Source organism: Rhinolophus sinicus, chromosome 2 (genome assembly GCF_057876585.1).
Source record: "Rhinolophus sinicus isolate RSI-liver-muscle chromosome 2, RSI-T2T, whole genome shotgun sequence".
Taxonomy (NCBI): domain Eukaryota; kingdom Metazoa; phylum Chordata; class Mammalia; order Chiroptera; family Rhinolophidae; genus Rhinolophus; species Rhinolophus sinicus.
This window is the reverse complement of record NC_142502.1, coordinates 125,660,395-125,677,414: the sequence shown is the minus strand read 5'-3', so window position 1 is coordinate 125,677,414 and position 17,020 is coordinate 125,660,395. Positions and strand designations below refer to the sequence as shown.

The window sequence follows — 17,020 nt, the reverse complement described above, 5'->3', positions numbered from 1 at the left end:
GTGGGGGAAGGAATGCTTCAACAGAGGGGACATTTTCCTTACGGGTCATCTGAACAAGGCCTGTCATTTCATATCATTTCCTTCTCAGTGCTAATGAAACACATACTGATTCAAATTAACCGAAGAGACCCATGTGGGTGTCTCCTCCTGTTCGGAGGACTCACACTTCCCAGCCTGGCTGTGGTGGAGGCTGGCTCCCTTCTCCTGAGCACACAGCTTGGCCACATGTCCCAGCCGGCCTGGCAGTCAGGCTGGGTTCTGGCGGTGGCCTATGAGTGGCGGTGCTGATCTCCACTGCCAGGCCTGGCCCCTTACACTTCTGTTTTACCCTCCACCCTGTGTGTTAAAGATGGCAGAGCCCCCATCTCAGGTTTCCTTAAGGCCTAAGTGAAGCCCAGCTCGACATGGCCCTCAGCCTAGCAAACAGAATAGCCAGATATAAGCCTGTAATGTGCTTAAGCCCCAGGGTGTCACAGCAGGTATTACCACCTCCATGAGTAAGCTCATACCCCCCGTCAGAGGTCCCCTCCCTCCACAACTCTGCTTCTAGGCACTCTCTTCTGGGATCCGCTCCTTTCACCTATGGGGTGAAGGGAGGTCACTGGGGAAAGGGAACAGGAAATGCACCAGGGAATCCAGAGTCAACCTGCACCCTTTCATGTTGTGACCTGAGGTAGCCACTGTCCCTCCACGTGCAGAGACCAAAAATGGCCATCAAGAACACTGGGCCAGCCCTCTCCAGTCAGCTTGTTTACCAACACCTCCGGGAACCCAGGGGGCAGCCCCTTGCCTACACATTGAAACACGAGAGCACAAAACAAGGAAACACATTAACATGTCTAAGTTAAATAAAGGTTGACATATGACATTTCAACCCAGAAGTCCTGCCAACTGGCAGGAAAACAACACATCGCCTCCTGGGTGTGCTCAGGGCTAACAGCTCAGCTTCCATCTACCAGTCCCCGGCTGTCCACAGTGCACGGCCCTCCCCCGTGCCTGTACTTACTGGCATCAGCACAAAGCACGGGGAGAGCAGGTTTTCAGTGGCGCGTGGCTCACCCACCCACTAAAACATGTAACTGTGCCCCCTTCTGGGCACCGGGCCCTGGGCTGCGAAGGAAACAGATGGAGTCCCGCCTGCAGGGAGCTGAGTGGATGGGTAACTATGTAACTGGCCCCTGAATGAGCCCAGAGCTCAGTGGGAGCATGGAGGAAGCCCTGACACCAGTAGGGGTGAGGGTCAGACCAGGGGTCTTCTCACAGAGGAGTGTGGGAGCCAAGTGACGGGGTGTGGGGGCTCTGGCCACAGGAGCCATGTGAATGAGGGTCCAGAAGTGAGACCATGGGGTTTCCACCCTCTTCCTCAAACAATGTCCTGAGACAGAAGGGAGCCGGTCCCAGGCCGCCATACTCCCCTATTGAAGCTCACCACTCAGAGGGGAAGTAGGTGTGCAGTGCAGTCCCGGGGAAGTGAGACCGGCAAACATGTACAGCAAGACGTCCGCGGGGAATGCTCATGAAGGAAGGTCTGTGCCAACTCCGAGATCTAGGAACAAGGCACCTGCAGCCTTCCTGCGACTTCCAGAAGCCACCCCGCTGAACGTCACACTTTTTTCTTTAAAGTTGAAAACCAGTCCAGCAGCAATTCACCTTCATGCCCTGGTTCCCCGCAGACTGCACCTCCAAGTCCCCAAAAGCCACTGGGTCCTGACAATCGCTGTTTTGCTGAATCCAAAAAGTGGCTCCTGGCTAATCGTTGGGCTGCTACTCTCCTAACAAGCTGTCATTCTGCAGTCTAGTATTAAGCACCTATTGTGTGCAGTCACTGTGCTAAGTACTAGGGATATTAAAAATAAGCCACAGACGGCCCCTGCCTGGAAGAATCACGTCTGAGAAGGAGGGAGGAAGAGGTTTAAGAAACACCAGGAGCCCTGCACCTCACCATAAACAGGGTCTCAGGGCCCAGCGAACGGCTTCATTTGAGTTGGATTTAGAAAAGTGAAGAGAAGCTCTATGGGTCCTTGCACAGAGGTCCTGAGCTGAAAGGGAGTGAAGTTTGGGGTGGCTGGAATCTAAGGTGCATGAGAGGGCCAGGGAGTGTGGGAGCTTGGTGGAAAGCTGTGCAGTCAAGTCTGCATTTCACAGCAGTCTTGGAAATCAGCACCCTGGAGGCAGCAGGAGCCTAAGCTGGGAGGCAAGGAGGCTGGGGCTGGGGGGTGGAGGGCGGAGGCAGGGCAAGGCAGATTTGAGAGAAAGAGCACTTCAGTTACCATGAGGAGGGCAGACTAGTGTGGTGTCGGGAGGCAGGGATCCTTGTAAAGAGACACCAGGATGCAGACATGAAGACCATCCAGGGGAGGCCTCCGCTCTTGGACTCTTCTCAGCCCGCACCCATATTTGTAATGGTCCAGCCTAGGCTTATGAGGTTGACGGCACCTCATGCCAAGGACTGCAAGCTAACCTCTCCAGCACAAAACTCCGTCTTAAACTGTCTTTGTATATCCACCTGCCTATCTGACACCGGATGCTTAACAGACACTCCAGGTTCATTCCGCCCAGAACTGGCCTCCTGGTCTCTGCACGCTCCTCCACCCACTGCACCCACCTCCCGCCCCTCCTGGTGTCTCTGGCCCCTCAGCTTTCATGTCTACTCTGGCATTGCCTGGTCCCTTCTGCTCCCTTCCCATCTCCTCTGTACTGACAGCACCACTCGGCTTCCCAAACCAAAACTTGTTTTCTCTTCGATCCCCCTTTCTCCCTCATTTCATAAATCTACTCTGCCATTGGTTCTCGTCAGTTCTAGCTCTGAAATCCTCTTTAATTTAACAAATATATATATGTATATTATATACAAATATAATATATAGTAATCAAAAAATACGGTGGATGTTTAAATTTTTAAAAATTATTACAGTAAAGCACACCTTGTCATTAATCCCCTTCAAAATACTCCCCCCCCCCCCGCTTTGAAAACACTTATCCCATCATTCTTGCCACTTTCTGAAGCAGTTCTGGAAGTCCTCTTTTGTGAGTGTCTTTAGTTGCACTCTCATGGCTGTCTTGATGTCCTGAATCGATTCAAAATGTTTACCTTTCATGGTTATTTTGACTTTGGGGGAAAAGCCAGAAGTCACATGGTGCCAGATCCAGTGAATAAGGTGGATGAGGACACACTAATGTTTTTATTTGACAGATATTGTCATACCAAAAGCGATGTGTGACATGGAGCATTGTCGTAATGTTGGACAAAGTAAAGACACTCACAAAAGAGGACTTCCAGAACTGTTTCAGAGAGGCAAGGACGGTGGGACAAGTGTGTTTGAGGTGAGGGGGAGTATTTTAAGGGCGATTTATGGCAGTGTGTCTTTTACTGTAATAAAGTTTTTTTTTATTTAAACATTTACCATATTTTTCAATCACACTTCATATAATTTAATATACAATGCATAGCCACTACAAATCAGGCACTGTTCTCACTACTTACATCAGCAAACAAACAGAAAAAACCCTTTCCTTGAGGAATTCACTTTCTAGTGTGTGGGACAGACAATACCTCAGAAACATAGGTCAATTATATAAACACTTGAGCAAGTAATAACTGCAATGGAGATAAAAAATAAAACAGAAGGGAGAGAATGTTGGGTGAGTGTTCCAGACAGAGGGAACAAGCAGTGCAAAGGCCCTGAGGCAGGCATGGACTAGGCCTGCTTGAGGAACAGCAAGAAGGACTGAGTGGGTGAACCCAAGTGGGCAAGGGGGCAAGTAGTAGGAGTCGAGGTCGGTAAGGTAAAGAGGGTCAGGTCACATAGGCCCTGGAAGGCCTTATTAGGGACTTTAGTGGTTGTTTTGGGTGAAAGAGGAAACCACTGAAAAGCTTTTGAACTTGATGATCTGACTTAAGTTTTAAGTGGATCACTTTGGGGCCCATATTGAGCATAGACTGAGGTGGGGAGGGGCTCTGTGGTAAGAGAATAGGTGGTGAACCTATTGCATTGTTCTAGGTGGGTGCCTCAGGCCAGGGTGGTAGCTGTGGGCGTGGCTAAAATCAGCAGATGCTATATGCTAGTAGCATCAACCTAAAGTGCTGAATTCATTGTGAGGGGGCAAAACTGCAAAAGGAGTCATTGATTTCTCCTATGGTTTGGCCTGAGCAACCAGAAGAATGAAATTGCCATCAACTGTGGGAGATGGAGGTGAAGGTGTTCTTAGTACCTCCTCAGTTAGTCTCAGACTTGAGCCTGAAGCTCAGGACAGTAGGGGGCTGGAGTGCCAGCCATAGTTGCAGCAGGCCTGGGGGTGGTTCTTGGGTCACTTCCTGTGAGCCACCCCACATGGCAGGTACTCCATTGACACAGCCTCCAGGTGTAAATGAATCACAGACCCGGCTCTGCCAAGCCCTGCCTGCCACAGCCCACACAGGGCACATGCTTTCAAGACATGGGAATAATGGACTCAGAACAGTGGCTGCTGCAGATACATGTGCAAACTCCTGCCCGGCCTTGGGATTCCTCTTGACCAGGGTCACTATCGGATAGGAAGCCCTGAGAATGTTCACTCGTCTCCACCGGAGACCTGACCACTCCCCTGCAACAGCACTCAAGGCCAGACATCTCCTCAGAGCTCGTCCCACCCCCCCCTCCCCACCTCGTTTCCCATAGGCCAAGTGCAAGGGTAAAGCATGTTTCCCCACCACTGAAATTCTGTCTGCTTTGCTTCTATCTCCAAAGCAATAAAGTTGACCAGCCGCAGACAGGAAACCTAGAAACTCTTGAAGCTCTACATCTAGCAACTAGGGGGAGAGAGGTCGAGTGACCCATGTCTGTGGCAATCTTGGGCACCAGCCAGGGGGCCTCGTGATACCTTGTGTTCATACAGCCATGGTCACAGAAAGCTGGAGAAAACCATCCAGTTCCTTCTCTCTCCAGATTCTGGGTGGTCTTACTAAATCTACTAAGGTAGTGGTACTTTCTCTGAATTATTAGACCTTTGCATGTCACCAGCAGCTTCACCAATTCGTCTGTGCCCCTATTTCTGCTTCTCATTTTTGAGTCCAAGCAGAAGCTGTCCCTGACCCCATGGTTCACCACCTGCTTCAGCTTCTCCCATCTCAGGCTAACCCCTATCTGTCTGTGTAAGTGTGTACACACACACACACACACACACAGACACACACACACACACTGAGCTAAGCAAGACCTGTTGGGTTACTTGACATTCACCAAGAGAAGATTTCCCTGAAACATTTTACTTCCAGAAGAGCTGTGAGGCTTCCATGGCACTAAACCACGCTTCCTTTGGGAATCAAAAAAAACTACCCCCCCTTCAAGGTATGCCTGCCCCCATGGGCGAAGAGCCCGAGCGGGCACCGGCGGCCGGAGCCCCAGAGCCCCAGTACGTGATGCTTCACACTCCTTATCAGCCAAATGGGGAGGGTGCTCTCTCACCCATAACATCCCCTGAGAAGCTGCGCACATAAGAGCAGACCATGAATGAAAACACGGGTAATAAACAGCTACAGCTCTAACTGAACACTAGTCAGCGAGGTGAGGTAGGTGAGACCTTCCCCCAAGGAACTGCTACTGACCTCTTCTCCCAAGCCAGGTCCGCAGGCGCAGAAGGCTGCTGGGACGGTGAGAGGCTCTCTCCCCAGAACAGAGCAGCACCCTGGGCAGTGTGCGCTCGTGGCTGGGAGAGGAGTTCCACACCCTCCACTGACTCTGCCGGTCCTCACACCACAGACTCAGAACAGCCAGTCTTCATCTCTTCACCATGGACAGTTAGGGGACGTTCAAAAGGGACCCCTCCTTCCTCAGGCCCTTCCCCCATTTGATGCCGGAGAGCAGGTGACGTGGGCTGATTATGTGTATGTGGAGGGGGGTATATAAGTGTACACCAGGGTGTGCCCTTGTACCCTAGAGGACTGTCACCTAGGTAACCATCCATAGACCACCAACCACACAGAGTAGCTCATTTTAAAATATCCTACTGAGGATAAATAAAGCACCATCCTATTACCCAGTGACTTCGGAGGACGTTTTTAGTTACCTTCTGATGACCCAGGTCTCCCTATTACTCTGCCTCAACAACTGACTTTCTGAATGTGAAGGCAGAGCGTGGCATTGACATGTATTGCATTTCATCATTCTTTTCAACTGGGTATCCAGCCTATTGCAGTCCTTGGATCTTAACTCTGGCCCCATGGAGAGGTTTTCTTCTCAGACAAGCATCATGAGCATATTTTCTAATGTGCCTTATAAATCTCCATGCAGGTCCCCCACTGAGACTCAGAGCAGGACAGGCCAAGCGCAGCCATGTCTTGCCTGGAGCTCTGCAGACTGAGGCTGCCTCCCACAAGGCCCCTCGAGGACAGCACTCAAGTCAGCTACCTGTCCTGTTAGGTTCGTGTTGCTTGTCTTTTTGATGTTACCCAACTGCTAACATCGCTCAGCTTGGGAAACCAGTGCAGGGGCTGTTGTGCCTGCACAGAAATAGGGGCATGGCTGCCCTCAAAGAGCTCCCATCCCTGCTGGAGAATGAAAAGGAGCACTTGTGAGAAAACACTCAGCCATACAAGGCTGAGTACGGTCAACGCCCAGGAACGACACAGATCTCCAATAAACACACAAGTGGACCGCTGAACAGCTATTCATTCAACAAACATTTATAACAACAAATGACAACAGAGATGGCCCTTTTGTGCCAGCCTGATTGCAGGCCTGGGCTGTGCCCTCTGTTACTGTCTTTAAGCCTCACAACTACCCCATGAGGTTCATGCTGTTGCCCTCATTCAAGAGAGGAAACTGAGACTCAGGAAGTTTAAGGAACTTGCCCAAAGTCACACACCTAGTGTGCGATGTTGAGCCCCGTTGGGTCCACCTCTGAAGCCCAGGATGCCCTAAGCTGCCCTGCAACCCACTCATGGTCCTGCCACTGGGATTGACTTTGCCCTCAGAACATGGCCTAAAGTTTATACTAAGAGCAGACCCCAAGCGTACCATCTTGAAGTCCCATGAAAAAGGAGAATGGGGTGGCTTGGCAGGACCTCAGTTCAGGTGCTCATGTACAGGGTGGGGCCACCAAAGCCAGACCCAGCCAAGCCATGCTGGAGCTCAGGGACCGCGAGAGCCCCCACGTGTTCCCACACGGCATTTACCCCCTCACATATAAGGAGGAGGGCTCCCCTGTCTCCTGGGTCCAAGGAATTCCCTCAGATTAAATCATTCTTACTTCCCTTAGAACAGTACATTCTGAAGAACCAAAGTGATGGCAATTATTCTGCCCCCTCCGGGACTAAAGACATGGAAGGCAGGCCCTGTCTTATCTTTGGGTTTATTCCCCGAGAATGAGAGCCTGCTCCTTTCTTGGTCCTGAGTGCACACCACTTCAGGGTAGCCCAGGCCACAGTTGAGGGCAACCTGCCTAGAAGTCATCTGACAAACAGGCAGGTGTCAGTGAGACAAGCTGTTGGTCCCTGTGTGGAGACGGCCACTGGATGGTGACCGGTCATCAAACCAATGGGGTGAAAAGGGTCAGGAGGCAGGTTCTGGGATGCAGAACTCTGAGCTGGGGAGTCAGGAAGAGGAGCTAGGTAGGCAGTGAGGTGAGGAAGGTCAAGAGCCTGGGGAAAGAAAGTCACAGAGGCGTGGTGAGGAAGAGTCTGGGTGAGGGAGCGAGGTGCAGACAGACTTCGCGCTGGTGACCAGCTGGCCCAGGTCAATGACACGGATGCAGCTGGCAGCTGGGCACCTAGAGGCTGTGGAAAACATGGGCAAGAGGATTATTTCCACAGTCCCCCAGGAATAAAGGCATTTCTAGGGAGACAGGGACTGCCTTCTCAGGAAACAGACCGCTAGCAGCACGAAGCCAGGCCAGCTCCAGGCTGGTTTTATACCATTTGTCCCCCTGTGCACTCCCAGGACGAAGAAACAGACCCAGTCGGGAGAGGATCATACAGACTGCAAAGCAAGAGTGCTCATTTACTTCTTAAGGCTACACCTGGGTCAAGTATCACAGCCTAAACTGCACTGATGGGAAACCCAGGTGAGGGGATCCTCTCAGCGCACTGCGGGACCCCAGCTGGCTCCTGCCCACAAGCCTGTCTGCACCACGCTTCAGACCAGCTGGAAGGGCTGGAGGGGAAAGAGCTCTTTGTCATTCAGTCCTGTGAGGAGTGTGATTCCAGCTACACTTCTTCATGAACATCGGGCTCGTCTTTGGGGATACATAACACTCCAAACTGTGCCATCAGCCTGAGCAGCAGTCCAGAACCAAAGCCCAGGCCCCCTCCTGCATGCCAGTCTGGCTCGGGTTGCAACTCGGAGAAGGGCCCGAGCTCCGACCACTCTGATTTCAAATGCCCACTTGGACTCCCAGAGGAAGACAGTCTCAGCTAAACTGTGAACTTTCTGACCACCTGGCTCCACCCCAAGGCTGCGTGCATAGGAGGCAAGAATCACAGTGGGCTTTTACTCAAGCAGTTCAAAAGGGAACTGATATGTAAACAATGAAACAATCTCAGGAAATACCCGTTGGGGGCTTCATGTCTTTAGTGGTTGCTGAGAGCTCAGGAGTCTACTTCAGAGCAGACAGTGCTGTGGCTGCGGCTGGGGCACCTGGCACAGTGGTGTGGGACCAAGCACCGGGCAGCAGCGCTGCCCAGGAACGTGTTGGACTGGGTGGAGCCAGGCCCCTACCCCGGGCAGCCTCAGGGGTGCCTGCCCTTGCTTCTACGAGCAGGTCCCAGCCCGAGCTTCAAGGGCCACAGGTACATCCTCTCTGAGGAAACACATAAGGGCCTGAAGGGGCTGTGCTCAGAGCAGAGGCCAGCCTGTGAGTGGAGGCGTGGGGCACGAAAGACCGTAGGGCCAGAAAGATGAAGGAGCCTTCCTTATATCCCGGATGGAGGTTTATTTGAAAGGAACGTCCGCAGGGGCTAGGAAGTCAGGCCCTGGAAAGGCACAGACAGGTGACTCACCAGCTTGGCCCTTGCATAAGTCTTTGGAACCAGGGAGAGCTGTCAGGAGCCCACCTGTTTGGTTTCCCAGCCCTGTGCCCAAGGGCTCAGCCTCCCTAACCATGCCTGAGCCCCTCCAGGGAAGGGGTAGCCGATGAGCCTCACTAGGCCTTTGGCAGGGCATGGGTGCCACTGTTACCTACCTTGGGGTTTCCAAGGTTTTCTCCAAGCTTCTTAAATTGCATTCTAAACAAAGTGCACAATCATTAACCATACATCATTTTACAGCTGCTATGTCTGTGTAACCACTCCCAGAGGCCAAGATACAAAACATCTCCACATCCAGAAGCCTCCCTTTTGCTTCTTCCAGTGAGTCTCCCCCCACAAAATCATTCCATTACCATTCCATTACCTTGGACTAGTTCTGCCTGCTTTTGAACTTAAAAATAAAAAAAGAATCACACATCATATGCTCTTCAGTATGTGGCTTATTTCAAAAACTTGTCTGTGACAATCATACATGCTTTCAACTGTAGTAAGCTTTTGTTCATTTTTACTGCTGGATAGTATTCTATAATATAGACATGCTTTGTTTATCCATTCCACTGTTGATGGACATTTGAGTTGTGTCTACTTTGGGGCCATCATAGTAAAGTTCCTATGGACATTCTCATATATGTCTTTGAGGATCCCTAAAAGTCTGCCTGAGAAAAAGTTTCTAGTAGTTGAAATGTCTGGGAGCAATAGACTTTTTTTTTTTTTTTTACTTCTGGCCTGCACTGTAGTGATATTCAAGCATCAAGTTTTTTTTTCATCTAAGCAGCAGGACAGAGAAGAATACCCCTGGGGGAATTGCAGCAAAAGCACAAATAGAAGCTCATAAGTTGTTAGGGAAATTGTAACTCTTACAGGTATACTTATTGTTATTGTGGGAAGATCTCACAATCTCCTAGGTAGCTTACCCAAAAAAATGTGAGCGAAGCACTGATTCATAATATTTAGGGAAGTGGGAGGAAATGACAAGAGATGAGGTTGGAAAAATAAAAAATAGATTAGGGCCAACCTGCAAAGGGCCTTGAGCGCCATGCTAATGCATTTGGACCGGATCCTGTAAATAACGGGAATCACCAGATGTGTTTAAAAAACTCCTACTGGTACCCACACACTGCTTGGTAGGTCTGGCAAAGCTGACCATGTTACCTACTAAACTGAGTGAACTCCCGTTTGTTGCTGGGTGGCAGGAGAGTGAAGGGCTAAGTCTAGAGCAAACAACCCAGGTTCAAGTCCCAGCTCTGCACTTATCAGCTGGGGGGAAACATTCTGTGCCTTTATTTGCTCATCTGTCAAGTGGGGGCATTCCTGGTTTTCATGAGGTGGGTTGTTGAGAAGATCAAATGAGGAAATACTTAGAAGCGTTTGGCATACAGCAAGCACTCAATAAGCATTAGCTGAATGATTCTTATGGGATGACTCCAGTGATTGCAGGATGACCCATGTGGTCAGCTCATGGGATGTACACATATGGATAAATGGTGCACACGCACACACCCAAGGGGCAAACACTCCTGCACACACACAAACAGTCCATGGTGAACAGGCATTTAGAGGTCAAACATTCTAAAGTGCTCTCTACTCAGCAACAGCCCATAACTTATTCACTAGAAACCTGGTGTTTCATAGTTACAAAAAAGAGACAGGAAATTAATAGGCCTCAAATTAGCCTCAAACTATCTACGCTTTAGGGACTCGCAGTTCAATTAACTGCCCAATAATTCAGAGTCCTATGAAGACAAATGGCCTGGCAGTGTTTCCTTCAGCTCTGTTTGCAGTGTTACAGGGAATTGCTGCCTTTGGGTACGAGTTCTTCTCTTCTGAGTTTGAGAAGACAAAAGCAACAGTACTTAGGAGAATCTTGGAAAACTGGGTGCCACGCACAGGTTTCCTGTGAGACATGGGGAAGGTCTACATGGGAGCCCTCCTTCATTGCCTATGTAGTGAGATGATTCACAGCTGGGCCAGGGACAAATCACACAAACCTGGCCAACGCAATTCTTACAGCACTGACACAGTGGTGTGAATAAAAATTCTATCTGACCTTAGACTACTGTGGAGTGTCTCTTTCTTAGGAAAGGGGGCTCCATGGTAAGGTCACACCTGGTCTGGTGAAACAAACAAGGGCAAAAGAGGAAGCGAGTCTGAGAGCATGGCCTTACTTACCTCCACATAGAGGAGGGGGAAAATTCCAATCTTGTCCCCCAGCATTCCCTCTGCCCAGTTGTCATCCACTCTTCTGATCACAGTCAGGATTTCATCCTGAAATTGCCGGAACCCACCATGTGTACAAACACAAGGACATGCACACAACAAAAAAGAGAACAAGAGACGCATTAGTGCTGTTGAAACCAAGAAAAGATTCTAAGCAATGATTCAAAGAGTAGTTTATTATCCATTCTGAGATCTGACATATGAAAAGAGTCAACCGTTACATTTTCACCCAGGATCTCTCTCTTTCTCTGTTATGTATTGATTATAGCTACAAAGATTCTTAAATGGAAAAGCATGGCAATTTACAATACAGTCTCCCCTGATCCTTGGTTTTGCTTTCTACAGTTTCAGTTACCTATGGCAACTGCAGTCCAAAAATATTAAATGGAAAACTCCAGAAATAAAAAATCCATAAATTTAAAATTGCATGCCATTCTGAGTAGTACGATGAAATCTCACACCATCCCACCCTGGACGTGAATCATCCCTTTGTGCCATATAGCCACGCTGCATACGAGTATACGCCCCCTCCCTGCCCATTCGTCACTTAGTAGCCATCTGGGTTATGAGATCAACTGCCGTGGAATCGCAGTGCTTGTGCTCAAATACCCTTATTTTACTTAATAATGGTCCCAAAGCGCAAGAATAGTGATGCTGGCAATTCAGATATGACAAAGAGAAGCCATAAAGTGTAAGTATGTATAGGAATAAACATAGTATATATTGGGTTTGGTACTATTGTGGTTTCAGGCATCCACTGGGGGTCTTGAAATGTATACCCACCAGAGACATGGAAGACGACTGTAGTTTGTATTTTAAAATTCCCATTCCCATTATTTATTTAATAGAATAAAAATATTTTCAATAAATATAAATTTAGCTGAGTATAAAACTTTTTAAGTTTCTGGTTCCATCAAAGAACCAAAAATGACCCAGTCCAATTCCCTGTATTTGGAATTGTGGGTACATAAGGCATTGACTAACCCTCTTAAATTCTTTGGCATACCAGACAATATCAAGTATAGATGCACAAAGTGGAAACATCTAGAAAGAGAAAGGAAGAAGCATGAAGCAAAAAGGAAAAACGAGCTTTCAGGAGAGATTGGCAGACAGGCCAGGTGAGGAAGAAAACGTCCAGATGCCTTCACAGACACTAGGAGCTACAGGGACAAATGAAGAGGGGGTTATGGGGGTGGAATGGAAAATGGGGAAAGGATGGAGAAGTGATGGGGAACATAAGGGGAAAACCAGGAAGGGACACTGGGGAAGAGAGACAATTCAGGCTGCAGCAAGTGTCAAGACAGCCAGACAGGGACGTCATGGGCAAAACTGGTGCCTATACCAAGGGGTCTTTGACTAGCCTCTGTTCCCTCTCCAATAACCATCCTTCCTTCAGTACACAGGATGTATAATGTAACTCCCCCTCCCCACCAAGGACTGTCTGCCTCACCACTTACCAGCCCCCACCACACCACATCAAGACCTCCCTGTCATTTGTCCCTCAAGAATCTGCTAGGAGACCAACTGACCTATCTGGGACTCTAATGTGCTAAGGAATTAAAGACTAAGAGCAGCATAATGGAGTAAGTCCTATTGGATTTGAAAGCACTATCTATCTGCCTTTCCAATGAGCCTTTGTTATTTTAATGTGAAGCAATAATACGGGACTGGTAGGCCTCCCTTGAGGCATAGGCCTCCCCAGAGGGATGTTTTAGGCCACGAGACTTCATGGAATTATCAGAGAAGCTGCTTCACTGTCAGTTGAGAGACCACACAGTTTTGGGCTATTCATCTTGGGCAAAGTAGGAATGAGCTAACGAGAGTTGGATATGCCATTCGGAGAACACAAGAGAGAAAAGCAAGGTTGAATGTTGTACTGGGAGGTTCCACCAAAGTCTCTTTCAAACCTCTCCTCTTCTAGTACAGAGAGACTTTAGGGGCAAGCTCTAGGTTTCCCGGTCCTCACCCCCAATTTCCCAGCTTTAAAAAATCCCAAAACAACAGAATGATTTGTGACTTTAGAATGTTTCTTTTTCCAATTGATATAGGCTAGAAAAATGTCATAGACAGTATAAAAGAGTCACATAATTTCACACGTTATAGGGTAGATGGTTCTTGGGCTATAGGATGATATTTACAAGGGTTTCCTTCCAGCAAATGCTCAGCCATTAGAGGGTGTGGGCTATTCTGATAATCATTAGGGACAAAGTGGCTGATGGGCTGAGAAGAGATGTACAGAGAATGTCCTTGAACTCCCATGCCTTCCTCACCTCACAAGGTCACAACCAGGAGAGTCCTCAGCCTGTGAGGAACTCAACTCAGATTCAGCCAAACGGAAGACACTAAAACTTCACTGCTCGTGCAAAGGGAAAGGTAATTGAAGGCATCCGATAAGTCAGAGTTTTTGCAAGAGCAAAATAACATAAAAAGGACATTTAATTTTATAAAACTGAAAATTAAAAAGAAGAAAATACCAGAATAATTTAGGTAAAAAAAAAAAAAAAAAAGGGAAATGCCATAATATTAACAGTATTATTTAAGACTGGTCTAGAAATTAGAGCCAAAGAAATAAAAGAAAATAAAACCAAAACTATGAATATAGGAAGGAAGAGTTTATAATTTTCTACTTAGAAAAACAGAGTATCAGCTAAAAATTAGAACAAGTAAGAAATAAAGAAAGGCTGCTAATTTTAAAATAAATACATAAAAATAATTGGTTTTCCCATTTACCAGCAATAATCAGAAAATGTGATTAAAATTGGCTAACCATTAAAAAAAAGTTCTCTAATTCACTATATATGCCAAAATTAATTCCATAAGAATTAAAGATTTAAATGTTAGAAAAATAAACTTGAATTTCCAAGAAGAAACTGTGAATAGATATTTAATCTGGAGTTGGGGAAGGTCTTTTGAAGTATGATAACAAAGACTTGGCTACAGAAAAATGAGATTCTCTATGTTAAAAACAGCAAAAACAAAACAAAAAGGCAAATAAACTAGTAAAATACTTGCAGGATATATTAGAGACAAAGACTTAATATCTTTACTATAAAAACACTTCAAGACACAGTAGAAGAAAAAGAAATACCTTAAAAGAAAAATAGGCCAAGGGCAAAAATCAGACAACTTACAAAAAAGAAGAAAAGCTAATTGCCATTAAACACATTTAAAAATGCTATACCTGACTAATAATCAAAAAGTATAATTTTAAACAAGAAATTTCCTTTTTTCTTTTTTGTTCTCTTTTGCCTATCAAATTAGCAAAGATTAACATAAAACCAACTTGCAGTGTTGGTCAGCATACAGAGAAGAAGCCCTTCATCATTTGGGTGGAGATATAAATTTACGGCAGGCAGTTAGGCAATTCCAATTAAACATCAAAGCCTGAATACTCACTGATCTAACAACACTCCCAAGGACTCTATCCTAAGAAAATCAAAGAGATTTAGCACTGAGGATGTTCATTACAATGTTTGTTCAACTAGAGACAAATGCACAGCAAATAAAGACTGGTTGAATAAAGTATGGTATTGTCTACCAATAAATACCATATCCAATTCCAGCTCACTCTAGCTATCCTATCCTACCTAAAGAGGAGAAGGAAAACTGGAGATACACATGTGGAGTTTGCAATCTAGAGGTACAGTTTCCTTAGAAGGCTGAAACTTAATAATAATATCATACCGTGTTTCCCTAAAAATAAGACCTGGACGGACCATCAGCTCTAATGCGTCTTTTGGAGCAAAAATTAATATAAGACCTAGTCTTATTTTAATATAAGTCCGGGTATAATATAATATAATACCAGGTATAATATAATATAATATAATATAATATAATATAATACCGGGTCTTATATTAATTTTTGCTCCAAAAGACACATTAGAGCTGATGGTCCAGCAAGGTCTTATTTTCGGGGAAACACGGTAGGAATATAGAATGCCTGCTGTCTCCCCAAACCTCACCACCACATTACTAATTCCTTTTACCTGGTACATCATATGCAGCTATCAAAACAATTATTATACATATTAAAAGGCAAAAAACACAGTTTGGAGAAACAAAGCAAACATCAAACCAGACTCAGATATGACATGGATGTTGGAATTATCAGATGGGGAATTTAAAGCAACTATGATGGATATGCTAAAGGCTCTAATGGATTAAGTAGACCATGTGAAAGAACAGATGGGCAGTATAAGTAAAGAGATGGATATTCTAAGAAAGAACCAAAATGTAATGCAGGAGATCAAAAACACTATGGCAGAAATTTAAAAATGCCTTTGACAGACTTATTAGTAAACTGAACATGGCTGAGGAAGGAATCTCTGAGTTTAAGGATATCTCACTAAAACCTCCAAAACTGAAAAGCAAAAAGAACAAAGACTGGAGGAAAAAACCACAAAACAGAATACCCAAGGACTGTGGCACGAATACAAGAGGCAAAGCATATGTGTAATGGGAATATCAGAAGGAGGAGAAAGAAAAATAAGAACAGTAGAAATATTTGACACAATAATGACTGAGAATTTCCCCAAATTAATGTCAGATCCCAAACCATAGATCCAGGAAATTCAGATAATACCAAGAAAGATAAATACTAAACACTGTACACCTAGGAATATCATTTTCAAACTATAAGAAACCAAAGATAAAGAAAAAATACTGAAAGAAGCCAGGGTGGAACATACCTAAATAGAAGCAAAGAGAAAAATTACACCCAACTTCTCAGAAATCATGCAAGTAAGAAGGGAGTGGAGTAAAATATTTAATGTGTTGAGAGAAAAAAAACCCACCAACATAGAATTCTGTACCCTTCAATAGTGAAGGAGAAATACTTTCTCAGGCAAATAAAAATTGAGGGAATTTGTTGCCAGTAGATCTGCCTTGCAGAACATGTTAAAAGTTCTTTAGCGAGAAGGAAAGTTATATAGGTCAAAAATTTGCATCAATACAAAGAAAGGAAGAACACTGGAAAATGAATAAGTAAGGGTAAAATAAAAATTTTCATTTTGTCTTAATCTTAATTTATCTAACAGATACTAGTTTGTTCATAATAATAATAGCAACAATATATTCGATTGTGTATGTGTACTGAAATATCATATATTATATATCATATATATTATAAATATATTTACACATGCTTACATATCATTGCTGTGATACAAGGGAGAGGAGGGAGGAGTTAGGGTTATTTTGCTATTATAAGGTACTCACACTACCTGTGAAACAGTATAATGTTATTTGAAAGTGGACTTGAATTAGTTGTAAATGTGTACTGCAAACTCTAGGGTAACCACTAAGGAAAAAAATTTTTTAAGGTAACTGACATGCTAAGAAAGGATATAAGAAGGGATCGCATAACTTGCTCAATTAAAACCAAAAAAGGCAAAAAAAATAGTGGGAGACAAAAATAGGAACAAATTCAAGGGCAAAAAATACAAAACAGAAACAAATATAATAACTAGTAATCCAATAATATCAATAATCACTTTGAATGTCAATGGTCTAAATGCACAAACTGAAAGACAGAGATTTTCGTAGTGGATCAAAAAACAAGACCCAACTCTATGCTGTCTACAAGGAACCCAATTTAAATATAAAGATACATATAGATTAAAAGTAAATAGGTGGAGAAACATATACCATGCTAACCCTAATCAAAAGAAGATGGGAGTAGTCATATTACTTTCAGACAGCAGAATTCAGAGCAAGGAATGTTGTGAGGGATAATAAGAGGGATTAGAGTGATAAAGGGATCACTTCTGCAAGAAGATATAACAATCCTTAATGTGGAGA

The 17,020-nt window shown here is 45.5% G+C and overlaps 1 protein-coding gene across 2 annotated transcripts in view; it reads right to left on the bottom strand.

Moving 5' to 3' along the window:
- SH3RF3 (SH3 domain containing ring finger 3) overlaps positions 1-17,020 on the bottom strand; it is a 368,321-nt gene that overhangs the window by 129,567 nt on the left and 221,734 nt on the right. For both annotated transcript variants that reach the window (XM_019715017.3, XM_019715016.3), the window contains exon 3: positions 11,171-11,266. In XM_019715017.3, the coding sequence (XP_019570576.3) occupies positions 11,171-11,266 (96 nt within the window). The remainder of the gene's footprint in view (positions 1-11,170; positions 11,267-17,020) is intronic.